The sequence below is a fragment of the Sminthopsis crassicaudata genome, chromosome 1, assembly GCF_048593235.1.
Source record: "Sminthopsis crassicaudata isolate SCR6 chromosome 1, ASM4859323v1, whole genome shotgun sequence".
NCBI classification, from domain to species: Eukaryota; Metazoa; Chordata; class Mammalia; order Dasyuromorphia; family Dasyuridae; genus Sminthopsis; species Sminthopsis crassicaudata.
This window is the reverse complement of record NC_133617.1, coordinates 481583295-481596894: the sequence shown is the minus strand read 5'-3', so window position 1 is coordinate 481596894 and position 13600 is coordinate 481583295. Positions and strand designations below refer to the sequence as shown.

The 13600-nt window shown below is 34.5% G+C and overlaps 1 protein-coding gene across 9 annotated transcripts in view; it reads left to right on the top strand.

The window, feature by feature from the left end:
• IQCE (IQ motif containing E) overlaps positions 1–13600 on the top strand; it is a 100063-nt gene that overhangs the window by 34527 nt on the left and 51936 nt on the right. For all 9 annotated transcript variants that reach the window (XM_074281186.1, XM_074281179.1, XM_074281183.1 and 6 more), the window contains 3 exons: positions 579–707; positions 4810–4880; positions 9966–10079. In XM_074281186.1, the coding sequence (XP_074137287.1) occupies positions 579–707; positions 4810–4880; positions 9966–10079 (314 nt within the window). The remainder of the gene's footprint in view (positions 1–578; positions 708–4809; positions 4881–9965; positions 10080–13600) is intronic.

Genomic DNA, 13600 nt, shown 5'->3' with positions numbered 1-13600 from the left:
GTGAGTATGGGTTTAAAATGTGCAAATATTCACTTTTTAAAATTTTCTCAGTTTTGAATTATCTCTCTGAATGGTCTTTCAGCTAAAATGCTCATTTTCTCATTATTATCCCTGAAAGGGTAAGCATTTGAGGGTGCTATGAATATTCAAGTTGGAACAAGCTAGCTTTATTTGATTAGACATTACTTTTGGCTTTTGTATTTGGTCTTTATAAACATCCAAATGCAGGTTTTCAAAAGCAGTCTCCTTATTAGGAATATAAAATATATTGTATAAAACTTGGTCTCTTTGAATTATGTATTTGACATTTGACGTAGAAAATAAAGGAAAAAATAAGCAAAGTTTTTGTTTTGTTTTGTTTTTTTGCTTTTTGAAGGGAAATTGTTTTTCTGAATTTTTCTTAGCTATTTATGTATTTGTAGTTCTTAATTCATATAACTATTTTGAGTAGAATAATTTTGCCTGAAGGTATTATCTTTATACAAATTTTCTTTTATGCAAAATTTTTGTTCCACAGCAAATTTATTGAGGAAAACATGGTATTTTATCACTACAACATCATCTGTTTTGTTTTTTAGAGTCTCCCTATCATACTAAGCCTAAACAGATTGCGTCTTGGAGATATTTAAAGGCAACAGGGACAATGCCTCTCAGTGGCAGGATGGCTTTAACCCCACAGAAGCTATGGCTTGGACCCTCAAAACAAGGTATGTGACTGCTTCAGTCCATTTCTTCCCTGATGAGAAATTCCCCTAGAGTAATTATTGAAAATTTGGAAAATGATCTAAAAATGCAATTTATTATTAGAGGATGCAGCTCATCCTAATGTTTTGAACGTTAGGTTAACTTTGATTTACTCGTAAATCTTTTAGCATGTCATGACTTGTAAGATGAGATGTTCTCTCAAACTAGATGCTTTGGAGAATTGACACAGCTTCCCTTAACCCAGAAATTGGTCAGTTATTATAGGATAAAGATTGACCTGTGTTGTCCTGATAATATCAATTAAATTCATGCTGTTGTGTTCTCAGGAAAGTTGATTTGGCCTATGAAATCAAACTTAGACTTAGGACATGTGTGGATTAACCTCAGAATATTTGAAAGAAGTACTAGGAATTAAAAGTCAAAAGTACAAACATTCTTTAACAGTGGTGAGCTTGTCAGTGAAGATAAAACAATAGAACCATTAGATTTATTGTGACCTTTGACAAGATTGAAATTTTGTCAGATTAAAAAAAATGGATACAAAAGCATGCTATATCTCTGTCACGACTTCCAAAACGCAGAATAAACAGAGACTAGTAGTGAATGTTAAGAACAACATAAAAGATTTTTTAAGCCATTTTTCTGGGGGTGAGAGAATGACTAAAGAAGGGATAGACCACTCCTCTGGATGAATACGAAAATAACACAATGGAGAGAAGACAGAATTATTCAACTTCTGTGTTGCTTTCATTTACTCTGCCAAGTACTATGATCTTTGGTCAGTCCAAAGATTGAAAATAATTGAAAATTGAGATATAAAAATAATTTGTTTAATCATTTTCAGCCGTATCATTCTTGGTGACCCCATTTGGGCAGAGATATTGGAGTGGTTTGCCATTTCCTTCTCCAGCTCATTTTACAGATGAGGAAATTGAGGCAAACAGGGTGAAGTGACTTGCCCTGGGTCCTACAGGTAGTGTCTGACTGGATTTGAACTTATGAAGATGAATCTTCCTGGCTTTCAGACCAGGCACTCTATCCACTATGACATCTAATTGCCCTTATACATACATCTACATATACATTATATGTATACATACACACACACATTTTTAAACAGAGAGTTGAAATACAGGATAAATAAAAAGTTAATAGCTCTTGAAGAGTTCAAATTATCAGCCCCAGACAAAACTACCTCCTAGTGTACTGAAAAGAACTAATTTTTTAAAAAGTGAAAAGGATAGAAACTATAGAAAATAGAACTGTGACTACAATTTTTTGCAAATTCTGAAAATAGGTTTTTTTTTTAAGTGAAAAGAATAAGAATAGAATCTATAGAAAATAGAACTGAGAGTGGACTATAATTTTTGGCAAATTCTGGAATACTTTTTTTTTTTTTTTGGCTGAGGCAATTGGGGTTAAGTGACCTGCAACTTGCCCAGGGTCACACAGCTAGGAAACATTGCCTGAGGCCAGATTTGAATTCTGGACCTCCTGTCTTCAGATCTGGTGCTCTATCTACTGGGCCATCTAGCTACCCCTTAGAATACATTATTAAAAGGATGGTTTGTGAACATCTGCAAAGGGAAACTGTGATCTCAAAGAGTTAGCATGGTCTTGATCAAACATCATGCTAAATCTCATTTTCTTTTTTGACAGCATTACTAGATTGATAGAGAATTCTATAAAATAATCACAAGAACAGTGATACCTGATTTTATGTAATACTTTGAACTCTGCAAAATATTTTATATGCACCATTTCATATGACCTAACAATAACTCTGTGTAATAGGTACTACAGGCATTATTTTCCCCATTTTACAAATAAGAATACTGAGACTCAGATTGTTACATGGCTAGCCCATGGCAGATGCCAAGGGAGAGATTTGACCCCAAATTCTTATCACTCCAAATTGAGCATTCTAATCACCATTGCAGTATCTTTTGTATTCTTACTTGTAGAGTAGATGGAGAGAGAAATAGAGTAGAAGACTGCAGAGTGACACCTACTTAAAGCTAGTAAAGTGATGAAGGTCAAAGAGTACCCATTCATGACTTAAAGTCAAGGAAGAGGGAAAACTTGAATAGATAGAAAAAAAGTCTCTGGCTCAACTCTGTTCTGTTTAAGATTTTTACCACTGAGCTAAACAAATTTGCAGATGACACATGAAGCTTATCTAACAAAGTAAATGGAAAATCTTTTTTAGTTTGAAAAAAAATTCACAAATACAAGATTGGGGAGGCTAGTTCTTGTGAAAATAATCTGAGGTTTTTACTAGACTGAAAACTCAAGATGAGTTCACAGTTCAACATAGAAATTTTAAAAAAAAAAACCTCCATTAAGCTTAAGCGGCTTAGTATCTATGACATGGAAGACAGTAATCTTGTACTGTGCATATGCAGGATGGTGCTCAGTTTGGAGCACTATAGTAACAACCTAGAGCGCATCCAGTAGAAAGCAATCATGATGGTGAGGTGATCATGCCAGATGAAAGTTGGTTGAAGAAACTGGGATGATGGTACACACTCAATTGGGTATAGAAATCTATCTTACCATAAAGGTAAGTAGGAAAGGAAGGGGATATGAAAAGGGAGGAGGGTGATAAAAGAAAGGGAAGACTGTGGAAAGGGGTTTAGAAACAAAACAAGGGGCAGAATGAAAGAAGAGAAAATAGAATAACCAAGAGGGGAAATATAATTAGCAGGAATAATTGTGAAAAGAATTTTGAGCAAGTTTTTCTGATAAAGGCTCAGTTCTCAAACATATAGAGAACTAAGTCATATTTATAAAAAGTAAGAGCCATTCCCCAATTGACAATTGATCAAAAGATATGAACAATTTTCAGATTAAATGATCAAAGTTTTTTATAACGATATGAAAAAAATAAATAACTCACTATTGATTGGAAAAATGGAAATTAAAACAATTCTGAGGTAGTACCTCATATTTTAGATTGGCTAATAGGCCAGAAAAGGAAAATGACAAATGTTGAAGGGAATGTGGGAAAAATTAGACATTAATGCATTATTGATAGAATTACAAATTGATTCAGCCATTCTGTAAAGTAATTTGAAACTGTGCCCAAACTAGCTATAAAAATACAAAAACCATTTCTCCTAACAATACCACTATTAAACATATATCTTAAAAGATATTTTATTTAAAAAGGGAAAAGGACCTATATGTACAAAAATATTTATAGCAGCTCTTTTCTCAGGGCAAAGAATTGGAAATTGAGGGGACGTCTATCAATTGGGGAATGGCTGAACAAATTGTGGTATGTCATTATGGTAGAATATTATTGAACTATAAGAAATGATGACCAACAAAGGATATGAAAAGATAATTTTCAGATGAAGAAAAATTAAAACCATTTCTAATTATATGAAAAGGTGCTCTAAATCACTTTTGATCAGAGAAATGCAAATTGAGACAACTCTGAGATACCACTACATACCTCTCAGATTGGCTAAGATAACAGGAAAAGATAATGACAGATGTTGGAGGGAATGTGGGAAAACTGGGACACCCATGCATTGTTGTTGGAACGGTGAACAGATCCAGCTATTCTGGAGAGAATGGAGAGAGTTCTCTGAAGAGAACTATGTTCAAATAGTTATCAAACTGCGCATACCCTTTGACTCAGCAGTGTTTCTATTGGGCCTGTATCCCAAAGAGATCTTGAAGGAAAGGGACACAAAATTGGACATGACTAAAATGACTAAGCAATAAAGTAATAAGGATTCACAATCTTTATCTTGGGAGCTTCAAATCTGAACAGTTTAAATTTTAAAATGTTAAATAGTCTAAATGTTTCATTCCTATTATAGTTTATTCTATCTTGACTATAAATTATATATTTACATTCTCATTTTTCTTAAATTTTACTTTTTCTGTCTCTAGGAAATTTGTTTAATTGGTTATATGATATAATAATGATTATAAAATCCTATGAATTGTTTATATTTATTATGAGAAAAAACCTTTTTTCTTCTGTCTCTGAAACATTGTGATCTTTGAAATCCTGGTTATATTAAAGTTAAAGATTATAATTCCTTTCCAAGTAATTTTATAATTAATTTTCTTTTTGTCCTTTTCTAGGTCATAGTCCTGGGGCCCCTGTTTATAGAGAGAAGGAAGATATGTATGATGAGATTATTGAATTAAAGAAGGTAGTATTTCTTTTTGTTCTCTACTGTTTTTGAACAATGAAAGTTTCTGGTAATGGATAAAAAAAAGTTAATTCTTGATGGAACTCTTAATGGATCAGATGTAAAGTCATTTTCCATTTAAAGCATCTAACCTTATACCTTATTTCCCTCCAGACATTTACAATGTGGGCACACAGTCTACTTGCTGTTCCTCAGGTGACATTGTGCATAGTCATTCTATGTGGCTTTACAATGGCTGCTCTCCCTATACCTCAAAAACTCTTCTACCTCCCTTCAATCTCTTAGAATCTCTGGTTTTCTTCAAAACTTTAGCTTTTACTAGGCAGAAATCCCCTTAAGTTCTTTAGTAGCCAGGAATCCTATTTTATATCATACATCTTTACCTGCTATGGCACAATGTACTATCTTTAGCATGGGGATTTTCATTTTCCCCAGTTACCTTCCTTCTACTTAGTTTATACTCTCTGGGTACTTGTTTTTATATATGTCTTTTCCATTAGAATGAAAGCTACCTTCTAATCTACAGGAAAAGGACTGGTTTTTGCCTTGATTTTTTTATCCTCAGCATATAGCACAATGTCTGGCACAGAGTAGTGCTTAATTAATACTTATTGGTCAATATATAATATACAAAGTATACATTGATCTAGGAACAGACTAGAATTTTCAACTTATAGTCACTAGTAGCCACATGAGTTCATTTAGCTAAGGTATGTATTCACTGAAATGTATTATTGATAAATTTTTTTGATAAGTTTAATATATAATTTGATTAACATTTCATATTTTTGCTAAATATAATCTTATGTGAGTTAAGTGGGACTATGAATATAGTGCCAGCTGAAATCAGGAAGATTCATCTTCCTGAGTTCAAATCTGGCCTCAGACACTTGCAAGCTCTGTGATCCTGACCAAGTCACTTAACCTTGTTTACTTTGGTTTCTTCATCTATAAAAGGAGCTGGAGAAGGATATAGCAAATCACTCCAGTATCTTTGCCAAGAAAATCCCAAATCAGTTTACAAAGAGTCAAACATGACTAAACAACAATAAGAAAATCCCATATATTCAGGGAAGGTAGATGATGCAGTATGTAGCTTGCCAGGCCTGGAGTCATAAAGACTTATCTCCTTGAGTTCAGGGAAGGTAGGTGTTACAACAACAGGTAGATGGTACAATGGAATAGAGTGGCACTTGGACTCATGAAGACCTGAGTTCATCTGTGGTCTTAGACACTCCCTGTGAGACTCTGAGCAAATCAGTTAACCCTGTTTGCCTCAGTTTCCTCATCTGTAAAATGTGCTGCAGAATGTGCTAAGAAAACTCCAAATGGGGTCATGAAGACACAGCTGAAACAATGACATATTTTAAGTTTCAGGAAAAGTAATAGTAGTAGTCCTTTTTGTCCATACTAATCCTACTTGTCTCTTTTATTTCCTTCACTTCCATCTATAGACACTTGTTCCTACAAGCATTCTCTCTCTTTTTTAAATTTTCAGTTATTTATGCACTGGATTTTTTTCTGATATCTATAAACAAGTCCATTATTTCCTCATCCTTCACTTGACCTTGCCATCCTCTCACAACATCTCCCATAGTTCTCTCGTTTACAGCTAAATGCCTGTATAAAGTTATTACCTCTGTCTTGAACAAATAGGATCATAGATTAAAAGCTGAAAGGGAGATTAAAGGTAATTTAGTTCAACACCCTTATTTTATTTTTTTAATTTTAATTTATTTATTTTTTTCTGAGGCTGGGGTTAAGTGACTTGCCCAGGGTCACACAGCTAGGAAATGCTAAGTGTCTGAGACCAGATTTGAACTCGGGTCCTCCTGACTTCGGGGCTGGTGCTCTATCTACTGCGCCACCTAGCTGCCCCTACACCCTTATTTTATAAAGAAACTGGTCCAGAAAAATTAAATGACTTGCTCAAGATAGTATGTGGCAGAGTGAGAACTCAAATGGAGGTCTTTTAACTTCAGATTCATTGTTGTTATTATTGTCTCACACTTATTTTCTTATCCTACTTCTTAACCCTTTGTATTCATAGCTTTTGTTCCTCCCATTCAATTGATACTATGTTCTCCAAGATGACCTAAAAACTCTTACTAAATTCAAAGACTTTTACTCAGTTCTTATCCTTCTTGAATCTCCCTGAGGCATTTGATGTTGATTATTCCTCCTTTTTAATGCTGTCATCTCTAGATGTTCCTGCCCCTACTGTCTCCTAGTTCTCTTGTTTGTCCATTTCTTTTCCTTATTCTATTCTGGATCATCGCCTGTACTCAGTAGGATTCACCCCTCTGACACTGTTCTGGATGGATCAAAAACTGGAATTAAGATTGCTGGGAGAAATAGCTATACTCTCAGATATTCAGGCAATACCAGTCTTATAGCAGAAATGAAGAAGAATTGATGGGGGTGAAAGAGAAAAGTATAGAATTTGGTTTGAAGTTTAATATTAAAAAACAAACAAACAAAGATTATGGCAACCAATCTCATCATTTCTGGAAAATAGAGAAGAAATGGAAGTAGTATCAGATTTTATGTTCTTGAGTTCATCACTGCAAACATTGACTGCAGCCATGAAATTAAAAGACTCTTATTACTTGGAAGGAAAGCTATGAAAAATCTGGACAACATAATAAAGAACAGAGACATAATTGTGTTGACAAAGGTCCTTATGGTCGGAGTTTTGGTTTTTCCATTGAGCAATGTGCGACTATGAGAAGTACATTGTAAGGAAAGTTGAGACTGCAGAATCTATGCTTTTGAATTGTGCTAGAGAAGGTTTTTGAGTCTTTGGGACAACAAGGAGATTAAATCAGTATTTTTAAAAAATAATTTAGACTACTCATTTAATAAGTACTGAAGCTAAAACTTAAAAATTTTGGCTATATAGGGAGCAGACATGATTCATGGTCCCTAATGTTGAGAAAGATGGAAGGAAAAAAGGAAAGCAGAGAATGATATATAGAGTGTCATGGAAGCAACACATAAAAACTTGGGCAGACTTTAGGAGATAGTGGAGGAGAGAAAGATAAGGCATACTATGGTCCAAGGGGTCATAAATAGTCAGACACAACTGAATGAATGAAGGGAATTAGTGTGTTCAAAATAAATATAAGATCCTTTTGAGAGAAAGTGCACTAACATCTGTGAAGAAGAAAAGTTTCATGTATGAACCACTGCTCTTAAACTCAGGTTGTGAGGATCCCCTGTATAGTGTGAAAAATATGTTAGTACTGGGAACCACATTTTAGGAAGAAGATTGACAAGTTAGAATACATCCAAAGGAAGATTACCAGGTGAGGAACCTTGAGACCAAGCCTTAAAAGAATTATTTGAGGAAAGGGACAGCATTTATCCTTTAAAGAGAAGATTTAAGAGGGATGTGATAACTAGCTTCATACAATTGAAGGATTATCATGGAGAAGAGAGTTTATACTTGTCATTCTAGGCTCAGAGGGCAGAATTAGAAGCAACAAAGAAAATTCACACAGACTTCTTATTTTGGATAAAAAAAATCTTTTTCAGATGTTTTTGATTGGACATTAGAGCATCAATGCAGAATTTTTATTGTTGAACATTTTTTTAAAATAGTCATTATATGTCATTTATATCAGTGATCTCAAAATCAAATGGAAACATTGAGACTGCATATTTATTGACTTTGAAAACCACATATTAATATTATCTACATTATATTATATTTTTATACATTTTGCTAAACATTTCCCAAATACATGTCAGTCTGGTTCAGATAGCTATGGACAGCTACTTTGATATCTCTGATATTACATCTGCAATTATTTGCATATAATCCTACTATCTTACCCATCTTTAGCATTCTATTTAAAAACATTGAAGATGATCCTTTTGGCTTGAGTGTTATAGGATATAGCTTCTCAATAATCTTTCCAAATGGCTATGATGAATTATATTGAACCTTCTCAATTATTCAACCTTTTTTTTTTGAACACACTATGATCACTAACCAAATTTCCTGTTTTTACTAGTGAGGTAAGTACGATAGAATAGGAATGATTCTAGTTCACATCTTCATTGTGTCTCATCAATAGTTTAATAAGCCTCCTGATTGATCTCTTTGCCTCAAGTATAGCTCTGATCGTGTTATTCTTCTGATCAATAAATACCAGGAGTTCCTTATTACCTGTAGGATCAAATGCAAATACTTCTTTTTGACATTTAGAACCCTTTCCACCTAGATGCAGGAGCTATTTCATACAGGTTCATGAGAGCTAATTATTAAATTTTCACGTAAATACATTTCAGAAATAGGCAAATGCTACAAATCAAGGATTTTTGTGGCTATTAATTGCCTAAAATTAAGAAAGTGATGGGAAAAATATTTTTATAATATAGATTAAATTTAAAAGTATCTTGTGGATATTTTTTTCCCCAAAAAACTTCCCCTACCCATATCCAACTTATCTCTCAGGGTTATCATACAAATTCTGTTTACAAATTCCACAGCCCACTCAAACTGTTCATCTTTCCATCTTCTATTTCTTTGCTTATGCTCAAGCAATATCCCCTTATGTTGAGAATACACTCCCTCTTTATTCCTCCTTCATGAACAATTCATATGCATTTATGAGACCTTATTCTCCCAACTATTGACCCAAAATTATCCTTTTAAAATTTATTTTATATATATCTTGTGTGTGTATATGTATGTATATGTATATATAGATATGTATACATACATATGTATGTCTTTATATAGATAGATATAAAATATGTGTGTGTTTATATATGTACATATTATTTTTCTCAATAGAATGTAAGTTTCTTGAGGATAGTGACTTTCATTTTTGTCTTCGTGTTGCCAGTGCCTACCAGAGTGCCTCTCACATAGGGGGCACTTAGTAAATGCTTACTTAATTGGATCAAATTCAAATTTGACTTCCTGAGCACTAGATGACTGACCTATCTAGCCCCAAACTAGGACTGTGGGTAAGGATTAAAAACAGTATATCTTTGTATTTGATTATGGGGTGTATTGAAAAAAAAAAAAAAAAAAAAAAAAAAGGCCAAACCTGTAGACTTTTTTCCTTTTAGTCATTACACTCTCAAAAAGGTGATGTGGATTTTATGAAAACAAAACTTCGACGATTAGAAGAAGAAAACAGCAGAAAGGATCGGCAGATTGAACATCTCCTGGATCCTAATCGAGTAAGTTATATAGTCTTTATTGTTGTAATTCTCCTGGCAAGAACAAAACTTGAGAGTATTAAGATCTATAGGTCAAGATTAGGTTAGGTTAGGTTAAGATTTTTGTGGCTACTGTCATTGAAAGGCCTAGACAAACATAGTTGTATGCATGTTTTGGGCAGATTGCCATTTATAGTCCTCTTTGATCTAAAACCTATCCATTCTGCCAGATATTGGAGTTGGTCACAGAGCCATCATGAAGCCTCTTAGTCATGTACCCTTACCAAGGGAGCTATGGAACAGGCAGATGAATGCTCACGTCCTGGAATTTTTTGAATGACATCTGCATTTATTTAGGTAGAGTCAATGGAAAAGCTATAAAACTTATCACTTAGAACTATTGGGTCCTTCACAATAGACCATCTTCTAACTTCTGATAAGGGATGGTCATAATAAAGTTTTCTTTGAGCAGCTCTAGTGACCATGGGCAGAGAGGGGAAACAGAATTTGTGGTACCAGAGTGTGTATGAAGGAAAGTACTAGAAATGAAATGAAGCCAATAGTTGGTATAGAAGAATGTGTTCCAGATAGAAGCCTACATAGAATAGAGGAGTTCTGTTAAGGGTAGAATGAAGATCTAGATGTATGGTGTATATTGCTCCAGGGTACAATTTATTCATTCAGTTAAGAATTAATTATATAGTGGAAGGATGTATTTTTTCTCAGAGGACTGTCCAGAAAAGTGTTGCCTAGGATGTGTGACATATGAGATTCATGGCCTATATATATGAAAAGGTGATCTGAGTAAAAGATCTCCTAAAAGAGCAGATAGGTGGTCTTTATGGCATTGGAGATTCAGCACTGAGGAAAAAGTGATAATCATAACAAAGGATCATAGGTTTGGAACTGGAAGAGATCTTGGAGGCTATTCTGTCCAACCCCTTCATTTTATAGATATGGAATCTGAAGTCATGTGTCTAGTTTAAGGTGTATAGCTATTAAGTGTCAGAGGCAGGATTTGAGCTCAACTTCTCCTGGATTTAAAACCAGTACTTTTAACCATTACCCAGTGTTACTTCTATGATGTCTACAACCATCATAATGAAGATTAAGACTTGGGATGGGCAGATATATGATGAAATCCAAGAACACTTGTCATTCATGACTGGGGAAGTGTACAAAGTAGTTTCAAAAAATTCCATTGCAAGGTTCAAGCCCCATTTTTCAGTCAGGTTCTTGGCTTCAGCCGTGGACCTATTATTAAGCCATATTAAGTGATATTATGGGACATCTGAGGCCTTGATTGTCTTTTCTCAGTGTCTTGGACAAAGTAGATTCTTTATAAAAGAGGTTTGTTAGTTGAATTGAGGTTTGGGCACCAAAAGACCTGGGTAGCCAGATGAAAGATTTTCTATATCTCTCTGTTTTGTCAACCCATTATGGCAGAGGCAGAGGAAATATATGACAGAAGTGAATGTTATAGCCCATCAGGGATAGATTCTCTCTTTGAATTGCTAGAGGGGCTCTGGAATGGGTATACAAATATTCCTGGGCATCCAGAAGGACTTCCTAGATTACTTTATCTAAGAGTTCTGTTCTATTTGGGATCTTCGTTTACAGGCTGGTTTACAGCCTGAAGAGTCTTCCTACCAAATCTCTTTCTTGTCAGTACTACTAGATCTAATGATTTGCAGCCTTAGACAATGGTGATCTCTTAAAACTCTATGGGATCTTTGTCATACCACCATTGAACTTCTTTAGCAGGTCACTATTTCCAATCAAGAATGCCAGGCAGCATGACCAGTACCATAGAATGGGAATCAAACTTTCATTTGGTTGGTGAGAAAGTCCTGTGGCCTCAGCCACAAGCAAGCAAGTTCTTCAGCCTCCCTCTTGGATTTCCCCAGGGACTTATTTGACTGGGCAGATACTTTGGGCATCCTCAGTATTTTCCTTTTAATATTGCCATCTCACCTTGCAAATTGTAATTTTCAAATTTTATTTTATCCAGTTGCACCTAAAAAGTATTAGTTTTTTCTTTTAGAGTCACCACTTTGGCCAGTTCAAATCCAAATCTATCATCCTTGGAAATTTTCTGCCAATAGTCTTAAATGACTTGACTTTCTCCATTGTTATCTTAGAATTAGGAGAAAGGGAGGTAGTTATGGGATGGTCATATAAAATGATGCTTTTGATGAGTAGAATTGCTGAGAGTTCATAATTTATCCATAATGTAATCCATAATCCATAATGTAAGCAAGGTGAATAGTATAGCCAGGGGAATCAGCTGTGGATCAGGACTAGAGGTTAATGCACACACTTTAAGATCAGTTAAGGAATTAAATTGAGTTTCAGTAAAAATGGAATAATCTATAGTTACAACCAAATACAAGGGGTCAGTAGTTAGTTGGTGTCCTGGAGGGCTAGTATACTATATTGGAGACATAGCTTATAAATGTCCAAGCCTGTTTTTAAATGCCCCTTTGCATCTACCAATACTTTATGACTTGCCCAAAGGCAACAGTAATTGGGTTCATTCACTTAACTCATCGTTCAATTCTTCATTTGAACTGTCAACCCCTGATGTGGGAAAACTGGGACACTGATGCGTTGTTGGTGGAATTGTGAAAGAATCCAACCATTCTGGAGAGCAATCTGGAATTATGCCCCAAAAGTTATCAAACTGTGCATACCCTTTGATCCAGCAATGCTACTACTAGGCTTATATCCCAAAGAGATACTAAAGAAGGGAAAGAGACATCTATGTGCCAAAATGTTTGTGGCAGCCCTTTTTGTAGTGGCCAGAAACTGGAAAATGAATGGATGCCTATCAATTGGAGAATGGTTGGGTAAATTGTGGTATATGAATATTATGGAATATTATTGTTCTATAAGAAATGACCAACAGGATGAATACAGAGAGGCTTGGAGAGACTTACATCAACTGATGCTGAGTGAAATGAACAGAACTAGGGGATCATTATACACTTCAACAATGATACTGTATGAGGATGTATTCTGATAGAAGTGGATATCTTCAACATAGAGAAGAGCTAATCCAATTCCAATTGATCAATGATGGACAGAATCAGCTACACCCAGAAAAGGAACACTGGGAAATGAGTGTAAACTGTTAGCATTTTTTTATTTTTCTCCCCTGATTATTTTTACCTTCCGAATTCAATTCTTCCTTTGCAACAACAACAAAAAAATTCAGTTCTGCATATATATATATTGTACCTAGGATATACTATAACATATTTAATATGTATGGGAATGCCTGCCATCTAGGGGAGGGGGTGAAGGGAAGGAGGGGAAAAATTCGGAACAAAAGGGAGTACAAGGGATAATGTAAAAAATTACCTATGCATATGTACTGTCAAAAAAATGTTATAATTATAAAATTAATTAAAAAGAAAAAAGAAATGTCAACCCTAAAATTGAGGGAATTGTAAATTTTAATTCCTCAGATTAGGTGAAATTTAAAAAAAAAATTGAATTACAAAGACTAATTTTTTTTTTAATATTTTTTTTTGTTACAG